General features: G+C 37.9%; 1 protein-coding gene and 1 pseudogene across 2 annotated transcripts in view; both read left to right on the top strand.

Annotated features, from left to right (window-relative positions):
- The window catches only part of EPS15 (epidermal growth factor receptor pathway substrate 15), a 154,967-nt gene that overhangs the window by 59,242 nt on the left and 69,986 nt on the right, over nucleotides 1-25,739 (top strand). For both annotated transcript variants that reach the window (XM_040470197.1, XM_040470196.1), the window contains exons 9-12: nucleotides 4,479-4,568; nucleotides 5,564-5,709; nucleotides 7,520-7,676; nucleotides 12,188-12,273. In XM_040470197.1, coding sequence (XP_040326131.1) covers nucleotides 4,479-4,568; nucleotides 5,564-5,709; nucleotides 7,520-7,676; nucleotides 12,188-12,273 — 479 coding nt within the window. The remainder of the gene's footprint in view (nucleotides 1-4,478; nucleotides 4,569-5,563; nucleotides 5,710-7,519; nucleotides 7,677-12,187; nucleotides 12,274-25,739) is intronic.
- On the top strand, nucleotides 12,994-15,076 carry LOC121027111 (calmodulin-like; annotated as a pseudogene).

The raw sequence follows: 25,739 nt of genomic DNA, 5'->3' as shown, positions 1-25,739 counted from the left end.
TAACTTGCTTGGTGCGCAGGGCCACAGTCAGACCTGATGTTTGCCCCCAGCCCACCGCTGGGGCCACAGTCAGACTGGTGTGTACCTTATCTTTCCCTCTCCCAGGGGCAGGACTCACTGTGCAGTGGTGTGGCCCCTGTCTGGGCTACTTGCACACTGCCAGGCTTGTGGTGCTGCTTCAATGGGATCTGGCATAGTAGCCGGGGTGGATCCGCAAGGTGCACAGGGGCGGGAGGGGCAGACTCAGATTGCTTTGCCTTCAGTGGTCTGCTTCGGGAGGGGCCCTGTGGCATTGGGAGGGAGGCAGACCCATTGGAGCGATGGATCCACAGAAGCACAGCATTGGGTGTTTGCGCAGTGCAAGCAAGTTCGTGAAGGGAACTGGTTCCCTTTGGGATTTCATCTGGGGGATGGGCGAGGGAGATGGTGCTGGCCAGCGCCTTTGTTTTCCGCCAAGCTGAGCTCTATCCTTCGGGGCTCAACAACTTTCCCTCCCGTTGTTCTCTAGCCCTCCCGCTCTCGGAGCAGAGCTGTTGACTTACAACATTCCAGATGTTAAGTCCCACTGGCTGTCAGAACACACTCCGTCCGGCCCTTCTGCTTTTGCATGCCACACTCGGGCACTCTGCCTTGCCGGGTGGGCTGGTTGCCCCTCCGCCTCTCTGGCTCTCTCCTGCCAGTCTGTGTGGCACGAACCGCCTCTCTGCCCTTCCTACCCTCTTCCATGGGCCTCTTGTCTACGCTTGGGTCCGGAGAGTCCATTCTGCTAGTCTTCTGGCAGTTTTCTGCGTTATTTGGGCAGATGTGGGTGGAATCTAAATGTTCAGCAGGACACGGTGAGCCCAGCGTCCTCCTATGCCGCCATCTTCCTTCCGGATCCTTCATATTGATTTTTACATTCTTACAAGGCTTTACATTTTTCTGTCAAGTAAGTGGTCTAAATTTTTGTCAGTAGCATTTGTTGGGTCCTCATTACCTGAAGAGTTTTTGGCACTTTGGGGTTTATTATTTTTTTTTCTTGTTTGTCTTAACACGTTCACATTGGACTGAAATTAACTTGTTACATGTTTGCTGCTTCTATTGGGTGGTAAATGTGAAAAATCTTATTTTTGTATTTCTAGTGCTTAGCACAGTGCCTGGTGGCTAGAAATTCTCAGTAAATATTTTGTTGAATTACAGTGAGGAAGAAAACTTGTATTATTTGTAGCACATAATAAATGGCTGTTATTTTCATCCCAGAATGCTATTTTAAGAAATTAAAACTTGGCAGTTCAAGTGATTGAGGAGACAAATGATCAAATAAAACTCTTAAGATACTCCTAAAATACTGGTTTTCAACGTATGGTCTCCCATCAGCAATATCAACATTACCAGAGAACTTATTAGAATTGTAGATTCTCAGGGCTTACCCCAGACCAACTGAGTCATAATCTCTGGGGTAGGGTCGAAGAAACCCTCCCAGGAATCCTGATGGCCACTAAAATTTGAGAAATATTCCCTAAAGGCACAGAGGGGAAAAAAAGGCAAAGAAAGTGAGCAGCTACTGGTAATTGACTGCAACAGTAAAACTAAATCCCCTCTTTCCGTTATCACTGAGAAAGCTTAGGCTTGTTTTTGCCAGGTCCTTCCTTCATTCCTTCCTTCCTTTCTTTTTGTGAATATGGTGCATCATTTGATTTAGTTGCTGTATTTGTTTCAATGGTAGTCTTTGATTAGGATAAAGTACAATATAATAAAAAAAAATTGCAACCCAGCAGTATACTGTTCACTTTTTCTGTTTTATTTGGTAGACAAATTTTTGGCTTCAGTTTTCTGAGGGAAACTATTTTCAAGGCAACATCAAATTAATGATACTTTTTTTTAACTTTCAAAAAATGTGTTGTCTATTGGCAGCGGATAGCTGACATAGCTTTTTTGCTTCTAGTGTCTACTTTTTCCAGGAAATGACTCCCATCTGCAGCAAGAGGAATGCTGACCTTTAATGTGCATGGTAGTCACTTCTTTTAGCTCAGTGCCAATTTAATAATATTACACATTTCGTGAATTTGGTTGAAAGTATGTGCTAGCCAGATTGTTTTCACTCTGGAGTTTCAAGCTTTTGAAGAATTAAAGTTTGTGTTTTTCTAAAACTAAATTGAATTCTTCAAGTTGACTAATGAATGGGGAGAGGAGAGTTCTTGGTTTGGGTCAAATGGTTAAATGTGGTCCCAGGACAAAGAGCATCAGCATCTTTGGAAACTTCTTAGAAATGTAAAATATTTGGCCCAACCCAGACTTAATGATTGTAGAATTCTGGGAATGGAGCCCAGAAATCTGTGCTTTATAAAGTTGTCCAGGTAATTCTGATACCTTCTATAATTTGGGTCCCAAAGGGTGGAAGGTTAGTTTTAGCCCCTGTAGAGGACAGCATGGTATTGTAAAATTACATGGGTTCCCTAATGCAGCTGACCAAATCTGGGGAAAATAAGAGCTTTGTAGCCAGACCTTGCTTTGAACCCTATACTATGATTTCTTAAAAAATATCAGGCAAGTTAGTATTTCTCAGCTTCAGTTTCCTCATATATAAAATATTAGTAATCATAAATCATGGATGAGTGTTATTGTATTAGGTGTTCAATCAATACTAATTTGAAAGGCTCATAAAACTTAGAATTGGAAGCAAACTTCTTTTCAGGGAAAAATGTCATTTTCAGTGGAAACAAAATAATTAAGTAGTTAAGCTTCCTTCCAGTTGCTGTTGGAATTTTTTTGGAGGTTCCAAGTTGCTTTGAGTAATTTCATATGCTTGAAGATTGTCACGGAAACTTTATCTTTTGAAAGTCTTGAAGGTGTCTTGAATTCTTTAAAATGAAGGGAGTATCCTGGGGCATTCTATATGTAGAATGCTTTATGCAAATCTTTATGTATTTAGTAATTAAAAATAATTTTAATAGCTAATATATTCTCATGGTTCAGAAATCAGTGCAGTATAAGATACTCCGTGGGAAAAAATGTCAGTTCCATCCTTTCCCTCAGTTCTCCATTTATACCTACTCTATAACCAACCACTTTTCTTAGTTTCTTGTTCATACCAGTAGAATTTTGAAATGTAAATGTAAGTACATATTAATAATTACCACCTCCTTACCACAAAAGATAACACACTGTATACACTGTTTTATACATTAACACTGTACTTGGATATCTTTTCACATAGAGAAGTCTACATAATTCTTTTTTTTTTTTTTCTGGGTCAGCTTTATTGAGGACCACATATAGTGAATTGCATTCAATTTAAGTATATAATTTGATGAGTTTTGATAGTTTTATGTATTTGTGAAGGTGAAGGTATCCCAGTTAGGATAGAGCATGTTTGCCATGGTTTTTTGTTTGTTGGTTTTGTTTCTGTTTTTGTTTCATAGTATTTTATTGTATAGATGTACCATAATTTTTTTAAACCAGTCTTTTGTGTTGAGGACTTGGGTGCTGATTCATATAATTCTACTCTTAATAATCTTTTTCACATAGTGTTTTTTTATGTAGGCAGGTAAGTCTGAAGGTAGATTCCCAGATGGGGGATTGCTGAGCCAAAGGAGAAGTAAATAAATTTGGTAGTTGTTGCCAATTTGCCCTTCATAGGCTTGGTACAGTTTGAGCTCCCATGAGCAATGTCTGAGGGGGCCTATTTGCACAGTCTAGTTAACAAAGTACATTATGAAACTTGGGATTTTGGGGGCGCCTGGGTGGCGCAGTCGGTTAAGCGTCCGACTTCAGCCAGGTCACGATCTCGCGGTCCGGGAGTTCGAGCCCCGCGTCAGGCTCTGGGCTGATGGCTCAGAGCCTGGAGCCTGTTTCCGATTCTGTGTCTCCCTCTCTCTCTGCCCCTCCCCCGTTCATGCTCTGTCTCTCTCTGTCCCAAAAATAAATAAACGTTGAAAAAAAAAAAATTGAAACTTGGGATTTTTGCCATTAAGTGGAAAATGGTATTTTAATATCGTTTTAACTTGAAGTTTTCTTTTGAGTGAAAGGGAGCATATTTTTGTATGTTAAAGGATAGGCCATTCATAATACTTTTCTGTAAAATATCTGTTTATACTCTTCTGCCCATTTTCCTATTGGATTTTTTTTTTTTTTTTTTTTTTTTGCTTCTGTTAATTTCTAGGGACTCATTTTAGGAGATTAGCTCTTTCTTTACAAATACCTTTTCCCCTGATTGTATGCTTTTAACATTGCAAGAACTTCAGTTGAAGGGTATGTGTCTGAGTTTTTGCTGCTCTGGATATCTTTCTAACAGTTGCTTAACTTTGATTTATTTCCTTTTCTCCTTTCTTCCTTTCATCTCTCTCTCTTTTCCTCCTTCTTTTTTTCCCACTCTAATTTCTAAAAAAAAGAATGTGTGACAGCTTGAAGATGCTTTGTTTTTAAACAGTAATCTATTTAGTGGGTGTATGTTGTTAAATGATTTTAATATATATGACCCTGGTTCATCTCTCTTGAAGGCCATGTTTTTGGTATACTGCGCATTGGAGAAAGAACCTGTGCCAATGTCCTTGCCTCCTGCCTTGGTGCCACCTTCTAAGAGAAAAACGGTCAGTATATCAGGCTCTGTGCGGTTGATCCCCTCTTCAGCATCAGCCAAGGAACCTTACCACTCCTTACCACCTGTAGGCATTTTACCTACCAAAGCACCATTAAGACAGGTATAGATCTATCAGTGTTAAAGGACTTTTTTTTAAGTGCATGGCATTTAACAGTTGATTGCTTGATGAAGATAGAAGGAGCAATCAAAGGGATCAAAGATTTAGAGCACCCTCTGGTTAAACCTACATAATGTGATGTCTTGGAGAAGACAGATAAATCTTCTCCTGCATTTGGCCTTACTTAGGTATATGGATGTTTTATTGGCTTTGCCTTGATCTACCTGGAATTAAAGTTGGAGACAGAAGATACTCCATGCTAATCTGGCATGCTTGCCTGGGTATAGTTAATAGATGTTTTGTTTTTTTAATCCCCAGTTAACTCTTGATTCTTTGGGATCAGATTATCCAATTTTGGGTTGTCTAAGGCCTTTTTTTCCTCCAGCCTGCTGCTTCTCAGGCTGAGTAAAGGAAAATAATGACAGAATATGCAAATCAGCCAGTTCAGCTACATTTAAGAATGCTGAATGAAATTATAAAAAATGAAGATTGAGAATTAACTGAATATTTTGTTTATATAGACTTTCCCAGTTACCCATATTAATGTGGTTATTCATAAGTCAAGAGTTAACTATGCTTGAATTTACTCATTACTTTTAAGGAAAAAGTAAAAAGGGCATCTGTAAATGTAGTCCCAGCTGACCTATACTTTCCTTCTGTAATTTTCTTTTCACCACAGCATTTTGATTAGGGTGTGATGGAAATGGTACACTGTTGTTATAGTTAGTGGGGTAGAGTTGCTCAGAATTTTTACAGATACTGTCATGGGTTGAAAGAATGACACCTCAATTTTTTTCTCATTCTGACAAAAATTTTACGTGTGTGTGTGTGTGTATATGTGTGTGTGTGTATGCATACATGTTTTGTTTTGTTTTGTTTTCCTGTAGTGGGTTGTAGCCCCTGCAGAAAAGGCTAAATATGATGAGATCTTCTTGAAAACTGATAAAGATATGGATGGATTTGTGTCTGGATTGGAAGTCCGTGAAATTTTCCTGAAGACAGGTTTACCTTCTACTTTACTAGCCCATATTTGGTAAGATTTTATTTAAATTGATTTAAAAAATATGGTTTTGTATAACTCTAGTTTTGTGCATTCTTATCTTTAGGCATTTATAAATCGGACAGTTTTGTTTCAAAATTCTTTATGGAGAAAATTTAAATCTGGAGATTTCTTTTGGATAATGGACAAAAGTTTGAGAATGGATTACCTGTTATAAGATTGACAGTATCAGTTAATGATTATTAAAATGTTAAAATGCAGCATCTGTTTATATCAACTAAACTTAAATTTTTTTTAATGTTTATTATTTATTTTTGAGAGAGATACAGAGCGTGAGTGGGGGAGGGACAGAGAGAGAGGGAGACACAGAATCTGAAGCAGGCTCCAGGCTCTGAGCTGTCAGTATGGAGCCCGATGCGGCGCTTGAACCCATGAACTGGGAGATCATGACCTGAGCCGAAGTCAGAAACTTAACTGACTGAGCCACCCAGGCACCCCTAAACGTAAATTTTTAAGGGAGAATCCAAAAATCTGAAATGTAAGCAATATAAAAAACAGTGTCTTCAACGTGTGCTCACATAATTCTGTAGGGTATATGTATACTTTTATACGTTTACATAGGAATTACACACCTGGTCCTTAAAAACATGAAGTTTAGTGTCGCTAGTGAATTTCACATTAAATGAGACAATACATATGAACATTTATAGTGTGCCTGCTGCCAGTCCACCTGACTATACCAGAGGTTATCTTGAGGTTTTCAAGGGGCAGCAAATATCAGGTGTGGAACCACATAGCTGCATAGAGAAACTTAGAAAAGAACAAAGGAGGACAGTAGATCTGCCTTAAGAGGAACAAGAACTCAAGACTAGGAAAGATTAAATATGTATAACTAATAATAGCTGCCACTTTCAAGTGCCTAGTCTAGGCAGTGTACTTAATAAATGGCAGCTGTCATGGGCTTGTTTGTTGGCATTATGCCCAGAGTTTTTATGTACTTTGCCTTACTTCTCACTGTAACCTTGCAGGATATGTCTTTTCTCTACTTTATAGATGAAGAAACTAAGGCTTGAAGAGGTTAAAAAAATTTGTCCAAGATCACAAGAAGAAATAAGTAGAGAAGCTGGAATTCAGGGTTTCTTTGACACTTTAGCCCACAGTCTGTTCATCAGGCCACATTGCCTTTAAATGAATGAAATGGATCAGGACTTCAGAAAGCTGAGCTTAACAAAAGAAAAAAGAAAGGAAGAAAGAAAAAGAAAAATAGGATAAAACATTTGCTGTTTCTCTTTAAGTGATTTTGTAAAGCTTTCCAGATTGCTTCCTTCTCTTCACATATGAACTCCATTTGCAGCTGTTGTTTCTACTTTGACTTGGTGATCCTTATATCCGCCTATTCCCAAGAGTTGCAGGAGACAAGCCAACATGGAAATGTTTGCTTGGTTTAGAATCATTCTACTGCCACTAATGAACCAAATTTGTTGAGACTTCGGTTTCATTTTTAACATCTTTTAATATTTAGAATGTTGGGATTCTTTGGCCCACTACGACTCTTAACCTGTAATGGTTCTGGAAATTGGTGAGAAAGCACAAAGCAAATTCATATTAGAGACCTCTGCTCAGCACCAGGGTGAACATTCTCTTTCTCTTAAAACTTTTAGCTGATCTCTCTCTTCTAACATTTGAGTGAGTTTTGGGCAAGCCATACCCAAAAAGTTATGACTTTCTTTTTTAATTCAACTGATCATTTTTAAGAAGCTACCTAGTCCTATTACATTTTTCCTGGATTTTTAGAATGGTAGTTGTAGCATTTATATTCTGTTCATTTTGTTTATTTGTACAGGACATTATGTGACACAAAGGACTGTGGGAAGCTTTCAAAGGATCAGTTTGCCTTGGCTTTTCACTTAATCAATCAAAAGTTAATAAAGGGCATTGATCCTCCTCACATTCTTACTCCTGAGATGGTTCCACCATCAGACAGGGCCAGTTTACAGAAGGTAAGACAACTTAAAAGAAAACCTGAATGTATTAACAGAAAGGACCAAGTGCTGTGTTAGATGACAGACTTGATTTGTAGGAAATAGTGGAGAAAATGTATCTGGCTAGGAGCAGAGCAGTATACTGTTTGTGGTTTAGTTTGTGTCTATAAATATGTTCAAATGCCTTGTATGACATCCTTGGACTGCAGCTCATTTACCCCAACATTCATTACATATATAGCAACCATATTTTCCAACGTAAAAAGTGGAAAAATGTGGTCTTTTTTACCCCTCTTGGATTTGTGAATTAACTTTTATGAATAAGGTATAAAATTTAAATGAAATCTATAGGAATTACTTTGTTTCATTTGATGATTCACTCTTACAGAAAATAGGAATTTGAAAACAAAATCTGGAAGATTATTATTTCTTGGTGTCAATTTTACATATAAACAAGAAAAACATCATGTTGAGAAGAAATCTGTGTGGTTTTTGCCACATAGATGATCTTCATTTCCTGAGGATATGGCCAAAATCTCACATCTAAACAGTGACCAGCAGGTTTCAGCCAGGTTTCTGGCCAGCGATGGGAATTTTCAAAACTACATTGTTTTATTTAGCCTTGCTGTGCCTTGATTTTTCTCTTTTCCTCTAGAAATCCTTCCTAGCATAGTATATTTACAGTGTCTTGCCCTTAATAGAGCTTTAAAAGGACTCACACTGTCTAATGGCTGTTTGCCTTTAAGAATACATGCTTTGTATCTTTAAATCTCTTGTACCTATAAAGCAATTATTGCTGTGGTGATTCCTCAGAGTTAGATATAGTAAGAGTTGTCAAATGTGTGGTGTAAGGAGAGCTGTCTTGGAAATGTCAGGAGAATATTTTAGTTTGCATTAGTTTTGTCACATAGGTTTTAAAAAATCCCATTTTAACCTAGTAAAAGTCAAAATTGGATTTTTCCCCAAAGTCAACTAAATGGAAATTTATAGCCACCAGGTACAGAAGTTACTCCTAAGAGTTTTGTTCTTATTTTTTAATAAAATAAATATTTGATTATCTATTTTGTGAGTTTGGTGGGGGAGGGGCACATTTTGTGAAGGTTTTGAGATTTTTTGTGATGTAGGACATGGATCTCCCAAGTTGTGGAGAAAGCTAAAAGTGATGCCACCCAGAAAGATAAAGGTTACAAATTTATGTGTGTGCTCTCTACAATACCTGTATTTCAGTTGTTTCTTCCCTTTTTTCACCTATGCAGACTTTTTTCCCCTTGCCACCTTTATCTTATACCCACTAAGTCTCTCAGCAATACAAATTACAGATAATGACAAAACTCTCTGAAATTATGTTTGTTCAGTTAAGTCTATAACATTAGTAGACACTCCAGGTTGCATCTGCTGTGCAGAGTTTTTAATAGATTTGTCTGAAGTCCATTCACTAGAACATAGATAACTTTGTCTATTTATGTTAGATATCAGTATTACACATTAAAATGGGATTTTATCACTATTATCTATTAATCACAATTTTTAACCTTATATATTAAAAATTTGCATTTGTTTTGTCTCTTGAATAATCTCTTTTCTCTTTATAATCTAAATTTTTTAGAACTGCATTTTTTTTGCAGCTTTGACTAATGTTTTTTTGAATATTGCTTTCTGTGTTTTTTCTAGTTTGGACTATTTTTTCCATTCTGCAGCACTCTGCTTTTCGCCTTTCTTGTACTGTCAGTTTCTTAACTCTACTCTCTCAAGGTTAGAGCTTTACTTTATGCCTTTTTTAGCATTACAGTTTTTGGTTTACAATTTTGAAATTAGAGGCTTTTTAAGCGGCAAAGTTGATGCAGAGAAAATACTTAAACAGCATGATTTTGTCACATGTCTGTCACTTGGTCCTTGTATGCATTTTAGCTTGCCTTCCTTAGGCTCTTTAATCCACTTAATATCACCAAAGTGGAATTTTTGTGTAATGCACAAAATAGGGTGAGAGAAAATATTTTGAAAGAAGGGAACATGCTACATTTTTCTCCATATGCCCTTCTTATACTTCAGATGCTATTAGCTAAAGTTTTTCCATGTTCCTTGTTGCATGCCATTTTATTACTTTAGAATGGGAGTTTAATTTCTTTGTTAATAATTGAGGAGTGACACAAGCTATACCAACTACAGTACACTAATCTTCCTTCTAGAGTCATCTGTGGTATCCCCTTCTAACTTGTTTGAGGTTAAATTTATTTGTCTCCTTCTTATTTGATGATATTTTTGATAGTGAAAGACTGTCAGCTGTGAATCACATTTTTTGAGTTAGAGTGACAGAAGAGGTGTGGAAGTCATGAGTTTCTTGGTATACTTGCACCTTTCATAGCAGATTTCTCAGTAGCATTTAGGTGATGTAAGTTGCTTTTGGTGGTAAAAGTGAGATCATGTGCTAATTTTTCATTTTACTCAACTGTCAAACTGTCTGGCCAGGTAACCTAGCTCATAAGTCAAATTTAGACAGATTTAAAATCCTAGTGAATACTTGTCATGTTCAGAAATCCACTTTAAAATTTCTGATTTAATTTAGGATGATAAGGGTCTGTATATTAGTGAAACACAGTAAAACAGTAAGAGGTGCATTTACTTACTATGGTTAATATGAAATTGAGACTAGCATTAATTGAATCCTAATAGATGAATTTTGGTATTGAATTTTGGTAGTGATAGACAAAACAAAACATCTGAGGACTAATAATGCAGTGTGCTGAAAAAATGGAAGGAATTATTTGCCACATTTTATTGACATACCTGTTTATCACGTTGGCTTTTAGGGTAATGGTTTCATTTACCTTAAATGATCTTGATATGCAAGTGCCAAGGGGCATTGTGTGAAATAGACTTGAATTTAACCAGAGGTCTCCTAATCAATGGGTCCTTTTTAGCTGGGTTCAACTTTAAGCAAGTCATTTAATCTGGTTCCCTAGCTCTAAAATTGAGTTAGTAATAATAATAACTGCTACAACCCAGTTTTCAGGTTAGTTTTGAAAATTGATTAATGGATTTGAAAGTGCTTGGTAAATTGTAAATCGTCATATGAATGTGAGGAGATGGGATATTATGAACTTTTAGGTTTCTTTTTCTGTTGTCCAAGTTGGTGACATACATTAAGTTCATAATACTAAGTTTTATGTTCTGCTAATAAGGTCCTTAGTATACTTTAGTTTTACATGTTCAGGCCTCAATTTTAACAATTTTTAATGGTGATTATTTTGTTATTTGTCAGTCTGATTGTAGCACTGGGGATAGGTCAGGTGTCTGAAGAAGCAGTTACCTTCTTGCCCTGACTTCAGGCGGCTATAAAAGGCATCAGAAATGGTTCACAAAGGAGGATTGAGCCAGGGTGGAAACAACTCATTGGGAGGTCATCCATCTTAAGAGCATATTCTGTTGGAGGAAATTAATTATAATAATACCTTACAATTATAAAATGTCATAAAGTTTTGGAGTGACTTTACATACAATATTTATTTCATTTAATTTTTAAAGTGGGCAGGGAAGAGATTATTTCCCTATTTTACAGTAAAATCATGCAGCTAGTAGGATGGCAGATCCCAGAATAAACCCAGCTAGATTTTCTAAATACAGGTGCCTTTCAGAGACCAAGTTTGACACTTTCATTACTGAAAGAAAACCATATGTAAAGGATGTCATATATGAAGATAGTTTCATATATGGCGATATTAATATTTACTATGGAACATGCTGAGCAATTGGTTTTACTTTAAATAGGGTAGGCATTAAAATTGTTTAACAAAAGTAAATGTTGAATTGAATATAATCAACTACCATTATGGTTCTGAGATTCACCAAAATTTGTTTACTTACTTTGTGCCAGATGACACAAGTACAAATAAAGCCACCCTACATCTCCCCAAGAAATGTATTCTTCAGTGGAGGAAGTAGTTTATAAATCTGATACCTGCTTTACTTCAATGTTTTAAACAGGCACTAGGATCAAGTGACAAAGACTTTGGGATCTGAAGTGTTGGCACCTATTGTAGAGCAACAGCTTTTAGAGAATTTAAGGGAAAATGTCTCAGTACATAACTGTGTGTGTGTGTGTGTGTGTGTGTGTGTGTGTGTGTGTGTGTGTATAAAATTGCACTAGAGGGGCGCCTAGGTGGCGCAGTCGGTTAAGCGTCCGACTTCAGCCAGGTCACGATCTCGCGGTCCGTGAGTTCGAGCCCCGCGTCGGGCTCTGGGCTGATGGCTCAGAGCCTGGAGCCTGTTTCCGATTCTGTGTCTCCCTCTCTCTCTGCCCCTCCCCCGTTCATGCTCTGTCTCTCTCTGTCCCAAAAATAAATAAACATTGAAAAAAAAATTTAAAAAAAAAATTGCACTAGATATGATTTTCGTAAATAAATTGAAAGTATTAGTAGTACTGTAAAATATGGAGTAGTCTGCATCCATGTAGTGCTTTTAAAAATTTTTAATGCTTCACCATATATAATTTCATAGTAATAACATTATAATTGTGAACTTTTTGTTTTTAGAACATCATAGGATCAAGTCCTGTTGCAGATTTCTCTGCTATTAAGGAGCTAGATACCCTTAACAATGAAATAGTTGACCTACAGAGGTATGTAAAGTAAAATTCAAGTTGACTGTATAAACATATACACACACACTTTTCTGTTTCTAATGTGTATCTTGGTAAATGCTACTTTATTTAATCGTTCTTGAATTGGGAATCTGTGAAACTTGTTAGGTTTTAGGTTGTAGTCACATTGTATAAATGTGTAAAACACTTATACATGATTTGGCATTTATGAACATATTTTTCCTAGGCTTTTATTTGAGGTAAGATCTGCAGTGTAGGCAAACTTCCATCATCTGTCAACTCTAGTAATGTCATAATGAGACTATCAACCCATACTAAAATTATGGTTGCTAAAACTCACTTTTGTAAATGGTTGTATTAGGTCACTATATCACCACTCTTCAAGATAGTGCATTATAAATCTTGGTTTTTGTTATTGTAACATTTTTTTCTGTGCCATAGTACTGCTCTTCAGCCTTTAAATTGTTTTTTAATATATCAGGATATGATGAGTATAACTATAAAACAGGAAAAAAGAATTTAAACAAATTTTGTTTATGGCCTTTACTAAATTGTTATTTGACAAAAGATTAGCCCATTCTTATTTGTTGGTTTTTTTTTTTAATTTTTTTTTTTTAACGTTTATTTATTTTTGAGACAGAGAGAGACAGAGCATGAACAGGGGAGGGGCAGAGAGAGAGGGAGACACAGAATCGGAAACAGGCTCCAGGCTCTGAGCTGTCAGCACAGAGCCCGACGCAGGGCTCGAACTCATGGACTGTGAGATCATGACCTGAGCCGAAGTCGGACGCTTAACCGACCGAGCCACCCAGGCGCCCCTTATTTGTTGGTTTTTAGATGAAGATATTTAATTTTAGTGCAGGGCCCAAACCTGCAAACAAACAATACATAATATGGAATTGTAATGAGTATATAATGAATATGGTGCTTTACAAATTTATTTTTCCCCTCTCAGTGATAGTTATGCATACTTGTAAACATTTGGAAAATACAGAAAAGGATAATGAAAAGACTGTATGTTCCTTAGAATAATATTTTGTTTTGAGCATTGAAAATCAAAGTAGATAAGAAAAGCTGTATATAACCCAAAGAGTTAGTTGGGTAAAGAATGTTCTTTGTTATTAGTCAGAAAATGAGACATTTCCATGTCTGGTTCACAAAGTTGTTTCTAGTTGAAAATATAAGACATTGAGAGCTTGAGGCAGGATGTCTTTTGTCATTAAAAATTTTTTTTAATATAATTCCTTCAACATTTTCTATATAGGTATTTAATTGTGTCAATCAGATTAAATTAGCATGATATTTTTAACTTCAAGAAGGAAAAGCAATAGTTGTAATGTCAGGGCAGTGGTGCTTGGAGCCTCGCGGGCACAGTGCCATTACTTGGAGTCTGTGGAGGCAGAGACATAGTGCTGACTGTGCACTGAGCCTAAGCAGCAGCAGCAGCAGCAGAAGCAGAAGCAGAGGCGTCCCCACCAACCCTTCCAGCCCCTGTGCTGGTGCTGCCACCCTTGCTCCCTCTGTTCTTCCTCCCTTCGTTTATATCATGGCTGATCAACGGACTGAAGAACAGATTGCTGAGTCCAAGGAAGCTTTCTCCCTGTTTGACAAAGATGGTGATTGGCACCATCACAACAAAGGAACTTGGAACTGTCAGAAGGTCACTGGGCCAGAACCCTATAGAAGCCACATTGCAGAACATGATCAAAAAGGTGGAGGCTGACGGTAATGGCACCATTTTTTACTATGATGGCTAGAAAAATGAAAGATACAGACAGTGAAGAAGAAGCTGGTGAGGCATTACAAGTCTTTGACAAGGATAGCAATGGTTATATCCATGTGGCAGAACTGTGTCATGTTGTTACAAACTTGGGAGAAAAACTAACGGATGAAGAAGTGGATGTGATGATCAGAGAAGCAGATATTGTTGGAGATGGACAAGTAAACTATGAAGAATTCGTACAGATAATGACCGCAAGATGAAGACCTACTTTCAATTCCTTTTCCCCACCCTTCCCCAGAAGAATGAAATAGAATCTTTTACTTTACCTCTTGGGAAAACAAAAAACAAAAAAACAAGCTCATTTACTCCTTCTGTTTTCTATATAATAAAACCTTCAAAAATACCTCATGTCCACACACACAGAATCTTCATGTATTGCCTGGTGGTCCTGTCCCCTAAAGATCAAGCTACACAGTAGTTTTATAATATAAATACTTGTACTACATTAATGATAAGGAAGCACTTAGTGGACTCCTTGCAGTTCCACTGCTAATGATTAATATGCTGTTTGGGCTGGCCAGTTTTTCATGTGTACGACTTGACAATGGAGCACAGTCAGGCATTTGTATTGAAAATGAAAAATGAAAAAACAAATTTAAAACCTATTCAGATAGATTCAAGTTCAGTTTGTGAGTATAAATTGTCATAACTGGTTTATTCAAAACTAACAGTTAAAATTGGCTTATGTCAGCATGCTGTGCAGAAAAATGGGTGAAGGATAAACTGGTTTACTTGTAGCTTCACTTAGCAGGATGGTCCTCTTGTACTTCCATGTGCCCTGACCCATGGTGACGATGATACACATCCTGATGGCATGCTATGCATATTGGTTTAGTGTTATCCACATTGTACTAGAGGTGTCACCGTTCACACAAATTTTTAAAAAGAAACCTTTACTGAGGGAGCATCTTTGAATTGTTTTTAAAACCTTCTGAACCATGACTTGGAGTCAGCAGAGTAGGCTGTAACTGCAGACTTCAGCACAACCATCAACAGCTGTTCAAGTAATTAAACTTCGTGTCTGTTCCAAGTTGTAAATGTTAGTCTTTTTTTTTTTTCCAATAAAAAGACCATTAACGTAAAAAGAAATAGTTTTAATACCATAATCTTTTCAAATACCTGTATCTCCCACCTGAGCCCAAGACCTGTATTTTCATTTGCCTACTAGAGAATGTCCAGTAGGACATGACTTCCTAATCTTCCCCTGACCACTATCCTTGTCTCGTTTATTTGCCTTTCTCAGTGACATCACCATTTATCTAGTCACTCAGGCTAGAAATCTGAGATTTTTCTTCCTCTTTTTTCTTCTGTCTTTGAAATGTTTCTTGAAATCACTCCTACCTTTCTGTCTCCTTTGCCTGGTCACCTCCTCCTGATCTTTCAGATCCCATCTTAGACATCACTTCTTCTGGAAGAGGGGGCCTTCTCTGACTTGTTTACCTTCCAACCCTCATACTTACCAAATCTTACATGGTTTTAATATTTATAGTAGTCATAGCATTTACCATACTTTATTATAATTGTCTATTTTATTTGGATCTCTCAATAGCCTATGTACTCTTTTTTGAGAGAGAGAGAGAGGGCGCAAGTGAGTGAGGGGAAAAGAGAGAGAAGCGGGGCACAAGCTCACCTGAACCAGGGCTTCAGCTCACTCAATGTGGCACTTGAGCTCATGAACAGTGAGATCATGACTTGAGCCAGTCAGATGCTTAACACCTGAGCCACCCAGGCGCCCTAGCCTATGTACTTTTAAGCATAAAGACTGTTTGCTTGTTCACTGTTCTATCCCTAATGCTTAGCTTATATAACAGATGAGAAAATAATTTTCAGTATTGTTGAAATCTGTCCTGGCTGTACTATTGCTTCTGTCTTAGTTTTCCTAACCCTTAATCTCTTCTCTGGATTACTATTGTAACCTCCTAATTGATTCTGTGCTTTGAGTCTCTCCTCCCTTCCTTTGCACCTCCAACTGATGTACAAAATACAACTCAGATCTCTGAGTGACTTCTTATCCCCAGCTGGATCCAGCTCACTTTTCTGAATATGGTATAAAAGCTCTTATTTCAGGTGCACCTCGGTGGCTCATTCAGTTAAACATCTGACTCTGTCAGCAGAGAGCCCACTTCGGATCCTCTGTCTCCCTCTCTCTCTGCCCCACCCCCCCGCCAAATAAATAAACATTAAAAAATAAAAAGCTCCTGGGGCGCCTGTGTGGCTCAGTCAGTTGAGTGTCAAACTTCGGCTCAGGTCATGGTCTTGCAGTTTGTGAGTTCGAGCCCCGCCTCCGGCTCTGTGCTGACAGCTCAGAGCCTGGAGCCTGCTTCGGATTCTGTGTCTCCCTCTCTCTGCCCCTTCCCCGCTCATGCTCTGTCTCTCTCTGTCTCAAAGGTGAATAAACGTTAAAAAAAAATTAAAAAATGAAAAAGCTCCTTTTTCATGTTTTCCTTTGGTATCCTGACCATTCTTTTGTCTTAGCCACCTCCCACAGTAAAGTAGAATCCTTTTCTTTGACACCATCAACCTCCTTGAGAGCAGACACTATGTGTTTGCTCTTGAACTCTCAATGTTGAGCATAGTGCTCTACATTTTGGTTTCATTCCTCTTCTCCAGTCATGTGGTGGGTGGACCTCTCATGTCAACATGCCACACCTTTTTATTCTTCTGTGCCTCTCATCCAGTTGTTCCCCTTTGCCTGAGCACAGCTTTTACCTTGTAAACTTTAACTTATGCTTCAAGACCCAGCTTAAATATCATCTGCTTTGTCAAACCACTAAAATCTTGATTGCTAATTGCTTTTTTTCCCTTTCTACTTCTAGAAACTTTATTCCTTTGTAATAATACTCACCATACTTTATTGTGGTCCTTTTGTCCCCCCTCCTTAATTTGAACTCCTTCAGGGCAGGGGCTATGTCCTATTTACTTGGATAGGTCTAGAAGTTAAGGCGCACAGTATCTGACACAACAAAATCTCATTATAGGTTAGCAGGTTGAATGAATAAATCAAAGTATGTTATAAATATTAGAATATTTCCCAGACTTAATTCCTGCCAAGTTTATGACAGACTAGGAGCCATATATTAAAGGATGAAAGGGCAAAAGATATGAATAATAGCTTATTTTGAAGACTGTAGAAGAGGATTTTACAGATAAAAGGATCTTTAATCCTCACAGGGGCATTAGGTTATTGGGCTGTTGTTTCATATTTTGACAACCTGTTTTTGTGTCAGGGATTTCCTTTGAGAGTCCGATGAAGGCTTTTAGACTCTATCCCCTGCCCCTCAAAGAACATGTGTATCCATGTATACCATTTTGCATTTATTTCAGGAGTTCCCAGACCCTTGAAAACTATCCATGAATCCATTTTTAAGAACCCTTGCTCTGAAAGTAAAGTGTCTCAAATAGAGAAGTTCTTGACAGTGAAAAATCAAAACTTGCTTCAGTCACTAAGATAGCGTGGTGGTGGTGAATTGTGCTGAGGCAGGAGTTAATATTTATTTGCCTTCTGTCAGCTTCTACTTCCTTCCTGTCTCTGTCCTTTTAGCAAGAACATGAGGAAGTAAAAGCTACATCCTGTCAGGCCAGTTTGTTATCCTGGTTTTGGACCAGTAAACAAGATAGGTAATTACGATGATAGTCATTATGTATTGTGTTATGCCTGCTTTATATAATTTCTTTAATTCAGTTCTTGCAATATCACTAGCGGGTAAGTAGTTTTATCCTGATTTTTCAGATGAAGAATACATGAGTCTTCTTTTCTAGGGAGGTTTCCTTGATATCTACCTCAGCTTGGAGAGCATTCAATTTCCTTTCCTCAGAACACTTATAATACTGAATTATATTTTTTTCTCCAGTAGATTGTGAACTATGTGTGATAGCAGAGACTGTCTCTTATTTCTAATGAGGCAACATAGTATATTACTTCAGAGCATGGCTTTCTAACTAGATTGTGTAGTTTGACATGTGACATGACTTAGCCGAGTAACTTAGTTGTCTGTGCCTCAGTTTCTTCATCTGTGAAATGGAAATATGACTAATACCATGTAAAATGCTTAATATCTTTCTTGAAATGTGATAAATTCTCAGTACGTGTTCATAGTTGTCATCATCATCATTATCATCCCCAATTCCCAGCTCAGCACTTAAAGCACAACATTTACTGAATAGGTGCTCAGCAAACATTGGTTGGAGTAGCTGAATGAACATTCTCACTCCCTGGTTGAAGAGAGACTGGAACTTTGTAGTCAGGTAGTCAGAATCCATGTTCCTAAATATATAGATCTCTAAATCAGTCATATTAAAGAATTGATTTTTTAAAAATCTATTTAAGGCATGGGCACCTGGGTGGCTCAGTCAGTTGGGCATCCGACTTAGGCTCAGGTCAAGATCTTGCGGCTCGTGGGTTTGAGCCCCGCATCGGGTTCTCTGCTGACAGCTCAGAGCCTGGAGCCTGTTTTGGATTCTGTGTCTTCCTGTCTCTCTGCCCCTCCCCCACTTATGCTCTGTTTCTGTCTCAAGAATAAATAAAATATTAAAAAACCTATTTAAGGCAGTGTTAGCATACAGTTTGAATTATTTATTTATTTAAATATTTATTTTTGAGAGCCAGACAGAGTGTGAGTGGGGGAGGGGCAGAGAGAGGGAGACACAAAATCCAAAGCAGGCTCCAGGCTCTGAGCTGTCAGCACAGAGCCCGATGCAGGGCTTGAACTCACCAACCGTGAGATCATGACCCGAGCCAAAGTCAGACACTTAACCAACTGAGCCACCCAGGTGCCCCTAGTTTGAATTTTTTTTAAAAAAATTATGCTTTGGTCTAGTTAAGTTCAAATACCATTAGGAACCATTAGCTCTGAAGAGAGCATTGCTTATACTATTGTATCTGGAGCTCTTTTGCTTATATGATCCAACCTGGCCTGTTTCTGACCCTGTAAAGATTTGTGGTACTCCTTGATCTCAATTGTGATTACCTCAGCAATGGTGTTACTGATTGAATGATTGAAGCTTTAGGTTATAGTGTGCTTTTGTTTGGTAATAAGGAGTCAGTCTAATTAATTTTCACACAAAGTGCATGGCTCAGTATTTAAAACCTTTATTTAGGGAGACTTCCCTTATTTGAAACCCTCCCTGATAAAGTTTGAGTCTGTACTGTCTATCTAATACAGCCACATGTGGCTACTGAGCACTTGAAATATAGCTAATCCAAATTAAGATGTGCTATTAGTGTGAAATGTACTGGATTCCAAAAAGGAATGTAAATATTTTGGCTATACTGGCTTAAATAAAATGTATTTTAATAAATTTTACTTGTTTCTTTTTACTCTTAAAATATAGAGCATTTAAAATTACATATGTGACTTTCATTGTATTTCTTTTGGATCTGGTCTCAATCAGTTGTAGTCTGTAGAAATTACATTTGCTTGCGTTATTTTGTGGCACTGGTAGCTTATTAAGGGGTTCTTCCCTGGTTTAAGAAAGCAGTAATTTTTTTTTAGTTTATTTATTTTGAGGGACGCTGGGTGGCTCCATCTGTTAAGCATCTGACTTTGGCTCAGGTCATGATCTCATGGTTTGTGGGTTTGAGCCCCGTGTCAAGCTCCATGCTGACAGCTCAGAGCCTGAAGCCTCCTTTGGATTCTGTGTCTTCTCTCTCTGTCCCTTCTCTGCTCCCACTCTTTTCTCTCTCTTTCAAGATAAATAAACACTGTAGAGAAAGCTTATTAATTTTGAGAGAGAAAGAGAGAGAGTGTATGCATGTGAACAGGGGAGGGACAGAGAGAGAGGGACAGAGAGAATCCCAAGCAGGCTCTGCACTGTCAGCGCAGAGCGCAATGCAGGGCTTGATCTCATGAACTACGGAGATCATGACCTGAGCTGAAATCAAGAGTTGGACTAACTGAGCCACCCAGGTGCCTCAAGAGAGCAATAATTTTTAAGATGTGTTAACAGTCTGTCTTTGGGAAACAAAAGTATCTACTAAGAAGTTTCAGTTCCTGAAGGATTTAGAAATGAGTCTCTACCCATCTATTTAAGTTCTAACTGGCATACTCTAGATGCTTGATTGAAACTTTCAAAAAGCCAGTAAATGTACCTTTATACTAGTAAATCATATAATGGTAATAATAATAAATAAAGGCAGTTGACATTTATTAAGCACTTATTGTGTGCTGGCATTGTGCTATGTAATATAAATTAGTCCTTATCAACTTTAATATTTTGCTTATTAAACATTTTTTAATGTTTATTTATTTTTGAGACAGAGAGAGAGCATGAGGTGGGGAGGAGCAGAGAAAGAGGAGACACAGAATCTGAAGCAGGCTCCAGGCTCCAAGCTGTCAGCACATAGCCCAACACGGGGCTTGATCTTACAGACTGTGAGATCATGACCTGAGCCCAAGTCAGACGCTTAACTGACTGAGCCACCCAGGCGCCCCTCCTTATTTTATAATTAGGAAAACTAAGGCCTTGTTTTACATTTTTTTCTTTTACTGTTTCCGTCTCCTTTTGTCTTGTCAGATAAGTAGAATAAATTAGTTATTTGGGGTTTGCAAAATAAGCTTTTATTTCTCCTTTAAAAAAAAAATTGAACCAGCACATGTTGGATTCTGCCACTGACGAGGCAGTGGTCATGTGAGCCACACTCCAAAGTTTGTGTTTTTCCTGGTTCTAGCTAGGCTTTCTTTTCAGTAATTTATCTTCGTGAATATCTTCTCTAATTTATTTTTCAAAAGTAAAACTCATTAAAACAGCCTCTCAGAATTAATTTAGTTATTCCCATAATACCTATAGCATTTGTCTTGCAGTTTTATAATTAATGGTTATGTTTGTTTCCCCAGCAAGCTATAGGTAGGGGCCTAACTTTAATCCTTGTTTGGCATGTAGTAGATATTCAATAACTGTTGAATGAATGAAATAATATATAGTCATATAGAGATTGTATGTTTAAGGCAACTTGTAGAGAAATTAAATACTTAAGGTACAAATTAATGTCTTTACTCCAAAACTGTAACTCAAGTTTTTATCAACTCACTGTGAGTTCTTGGAGTGAAATGCTGTCTGACTTTCAGACTGGCTTGAATTAGAAGTCAAGACTTTCTCCTCAACTGTCTATAATTGTTACTCTACTCTAACTCAAGATTTCTGGCAATTTTCAAGATAAGCAGCGTCAGAGTGTTCTATTACCTTTCTAGCAATTGTCATCAGTTTTCTGAGCAATAAGAGTCTCTATTTCCTCTCCTCTTCTTCAGAACAGAGGCCAGCAGAGAAGGAAGAGCTATGTGGTAAATGCCATTTGGAGTTCAAAAAAGCTCAGCTCAGAAACCTTTAAGGACTCCCCTTGCCTCTATATTAAAAGTCTGTCTTACGTAGTACTGAAGTTCTTTTATAGTCTTACCTTGATCTTCCATTCCAGGTTTATTTATTTACCACCCTGAACCCTTCATCCCAGATAAGTTAGTCTACTATCTAGAATTTTCTCACCTCTGCACTTTCTTTTTTTTTTTCTTTATTTTTTATTGTGATAAAATATACATGGCACAAAGTTTACTATTTTAGCCATTTTTATTTATTTATTTATTTATTTATTTATTTATTTATTTATTTATATATGAAATTTATTGTCAAATTGGTTTCCATACAACACCCAGTGCTCATCCCAAAAGGTGCCCTCCTCAATACCCATCACCCACCCTCTCCTCCCTCCCACCCCCCATCAACCCTCAGTTTGCTCTCAGTTCTCAACAGTCTCTTATGCTTTGGCTCTCTCCCACTCTAACCTCTTTTTTTTTTTTTTCCTTCCCCTCCCCCATGGGTTCCTGTTAAGTTTCTCAGGATCCACATAAGAGTGAAACCATATGGTATCTGTCTTTCTCTGTATGGCTTATTTCACTTAGCATCACACTCTCCAGTTCCATCCACGTTGCTACAAAAGGCCATATTTCATTTTTTCTCATTGCCACGTAGTATTCCATAGTGTATATAAACCACAACTTCTTTATCCATTCATCAGTTGATGGACATTTAGGCTCTTTCCATAATTTGGCTATTGTTGAGAGTGCTGCTATGAACATTGGGGTACAAGTGCCCCTATGCATCAGTACTCCTGTGTCCCTTGGATAAATTCCTAGCAGTGCTATTGCTGGGTCATAGGGTAGGTCTATTTTTAATTTTCTGAGGAACCTCCACACTGCTTTCCAGAGTGGCTGCACCAATTTGCATTCCCACCAACAGTGCAAGAGGGTTCCCGTTTCTCCACATCCTCTCCAGCATCTATAGTCTCCTGATTTGTTCATTTTGGCCACTCTGACTGGCGTGAGGTGATATCTGAGTGTGGTTTTGATTTGTATTTCCCTGATAAGGAGCGACGCTGAACATCTTTTCATGTGCCTGTTGGCCATCCGGATGTCTTGTTTAGAGAAGTGTCTATTCATGTTTTCTGCCCATTTCTTCACTGGGTTATTTGCTTTTCGGGTGTGGAGTTTGGTGAGCTCTTTATAGATTTTGGAGACTAGCCCTTTGTCCGATATGTCATTTGCAAAGATCTTTTCCCATTCCGTTGGTTGCCTTTTCATTTTGTTGGTTGTTTCCTTTGCTGTGCAGAAGCTTTTTATCTTCATAAGGTCCCAGTAATTCACTTTTGCTTTTAATTCCCTTGCCTTTGGGGATGTGTCGAGTAAGAGATTGCTACGGCTGAGGTCAGAGAGGTCTTTTCCTGCTTTCTCCTCTAGGGTTTTGATGGTTTCCTGTCTCACATTCAGGTCCTTTATCCATTTTGAGTTTATTTTTGTGAATGGTGTGAGAAAGTGGTCTAGTTTCAACCTTCTGCATGTTGCTGTCCAGTTCTCCCAGCACCATTTGTTAAAGAGACTGTCTTTTTTCCATTGGATGTTCTTTCCTGCTTTGTCAAAGATGAGTTGGCCATACGTTTGTGGGTCTAGTTCTGGGGTTTCTATTCTATTCCATTGGTCTATGTGTCTGTTTTTGTGCCAATACCATGCTGTCTTGATGATGACAGCTTTGTAGTAGAGGCTAAAGTCTGGGATTGTGATGCCTCCAGCTTTGGTCTTCTTCTTCAAAATTACTTTGGCTATTCGGGGCCTTTTGTGGTTCCATATGAATTTTAGGATTGCTTGTTCTAGTTTCGAGAAGAATGCTGGTGCAATTTTGATTGGGATTGCATTGAATGTGTAGATAGCTTTGGGTAGTATTGACATTTTGACAATATTTATTCTTCCAATCCATGAGCAGGGAATGTCTTTCCATTTCTTTAAATCTTCTTCAATTACCTTCATAAGCTTTCTATAGTTTTCAGCATACAGATCCTTTACATCTTTGGTTAGATTTATTCCTAGGTATTTTATGCTTCTTGGTGCAATTGTGAATGGGATCCGTTTCCTTATTTGTCTTTCTGTTACTTCATTGTTAGTGTATAAGAATGCAACTGATTTCTGTACATTGATTTTGTATCCTGCAACTTTGCTGAATTCATGTATCAGTTCTAGCAGACTTTTGGTGGAGTCTGTCGGATTTTCCATGTATAATATCATGTCATCTGCAAAAAGCGAAAGCTTGACTTCATCTTTGCCAATTTTGATGCCTTTGATTTCCTTTTGTTGTCTGATTGCTGATGCTAGAACTTCCAGCACTATGTTAAACAACAGCGGTGAGAGTGGGCATCCCTGTCGTGTTCCTGATCTCAGGGAAAAAGCTCTCAGTTTTTCCCCATTGAGGATGATGTTAGCTGTGGGCTTTTCATAAATGGCTTTTATGATCTTTAAGTATGTTCCTTCTATCCCGACTTTCTCAAGGGTTTTTATTAAGAAAGGGTGCTGGATTTTGTCAAAGGCCTTTTCTGCATCGATTGACAGGATCATATGGTTTTTCTCTTTTTTTTTGTTAATGTGATGTATCACGTTGATTGATTTGCGAATGTTGAACCAGCCCTGCATCCCAGGAATGAATCCCACTTGATCATGGTGAACAATTCTTTTTATATGCCGTTGAATTCGATTTGCTAGTATCTTATTGAGAATTTTGGCATCCGTATTCATCAGGGATATTGGCCTGTAGTTCTCTTTTTTTACTGGGTCTCTGTCTGGTTTAGGAATCAAAGTAATACTGGCTTCATAGAATGAGTCTGGAAGTTTTCCTTCCCTTTCTATTTCTTGGAATAGCTTGAGAAGGATAGGTATTATCTCTGCTTTAAACGTCTGGTAGAACTCCCCTGGGAAGCCATCTGGTCCTGGACTCTTATTTGTTGGGAGATTTTTGATAACCGATTCAATTTCTTCGCTGGTGATGGGTCTGTTCAAGCTTTCTATTTCCTCCTGATTGAGTTTTGGAAGAATGTGGGTGTTCAGGAATTTGTCCATTTCTTCCAGGTTGTCCAGGTTGTTGGCATATAATTTTTCATAGTATTCCCTGATAATTGTTTGTATCTCTGAGGGATTGGTTGTAATAATTCCATTTTCATTCATGATTTTATCTATTTGGGTCATCTCCCGTTTCTTTTGGAGAAGCCTGGCTAGAGGTTTGTCAATTTTGTTTATTTTTTCAAAAAATGAACTCTTGGTTTCGTTGATCTGCTCTACAGTTTTTTTTAGATTCTATATTGTTTATTTCTGCTCTGATCTTTATTATTTCTCTTCTTCTGCTGGGTTTAGGCTGCCTTTGCTGTTCTGCTTCTATTTCCTTTAGGTGTGCTGTTAGATTTTGTATTTGGGATTTTTCTTGTTTCTTGAGATAGGCCTGGATTGCAATGTATTTTCCTCTCAGGACTGCCTTCGCTGCGTCCCAAAGCGTTTGGATTGTTGTATTTTCATTTTCGTTTGTTTCCATATATTTTTTAATTTCTTCTCGAATTGCCTGGTTGACCCACTCATTCGTTAGTAGGGTGTTCTTTAACCTCCATGCTTTGGGAGGTTTTCCAGACTTTTTTCTGTGGTTGATTTCAAGCTTCATAGCATTGTGGTCTGAAAGTATGCATGGTATGATTTCAATTCTTGTAAACTTATGAAGGGCTGTTTTGTGACCCAGTATATGATCTATCTTGGAGAATGTTCCATGTGCACTCGAGAAGAAAGTATATTCTGTTGCTTTGGGATGCAGAGTTCTAAATATATCTGTCAAGTCCATCTGATCCAATGTCTCATTCAGGGCCCTTGTTTCTTTATTGACCGTGTGTCTAGATGATCTATCCATTTCTGTAAGTGGGGTGTTAAAGTCCCCTGCAATTACCACATTCTTATCAATAAGGTTGCTTGTGTTTATGAGTAATTGTTTTATATATTTGGGCGCTCCGGTATTCGGCGCATAGACATTTATAATTGTTAGCTCTTCCTGATGGATAGACCCTGTCACTATTATATAATGTCCTTCTTCATCTCTTGTTACAGCCTTTAATTTAAAGTCTAGTTTGTCTGATATAAGTATGGCTACTCCAGCTTTCTTTTGGCTTCCAGTAGCATGATAAATAGTTCTCCATCCCCTCACTCTCAATCTAAAGGTGTCCTCAGATCTAAAATGAGTCTCTTGTAAGCAGCAAATAGATGGGTCTTGTTTTTTTATCCATTCTGATACCCTATGTCTTTTGGTTGGTGTATTTCATCCATTTACATTCAGTGTTATAGAAAGATACGGTTTAGAGTCATTGTGATGTCTGTATGTTTTATGCTTGTAGTGACGTCTCTGGTACTTTGTCTCACAG

Source organism: Herpailurus yagouaroundi, unplaced genomic scaffold (genome assembly GCF_014898765.1).
Source record: "Herpailurus yagouaroundi ecotype Mexico unplaced genomic scaffold, PumYag 77, whole genome shotgun sequence".
In the NCBI taxonomy this organism is placed as follows: Eukaryota; Metazoa; Chordata; class Mammalia; order Carnivora; family Felidae; genus Herpailurus; species Herpailurus yagouaroundi.
Note: the sequence above shows the minus strand (reverse complement) of the source record. Positions and strands in the feature narration are given on the sequence as shown.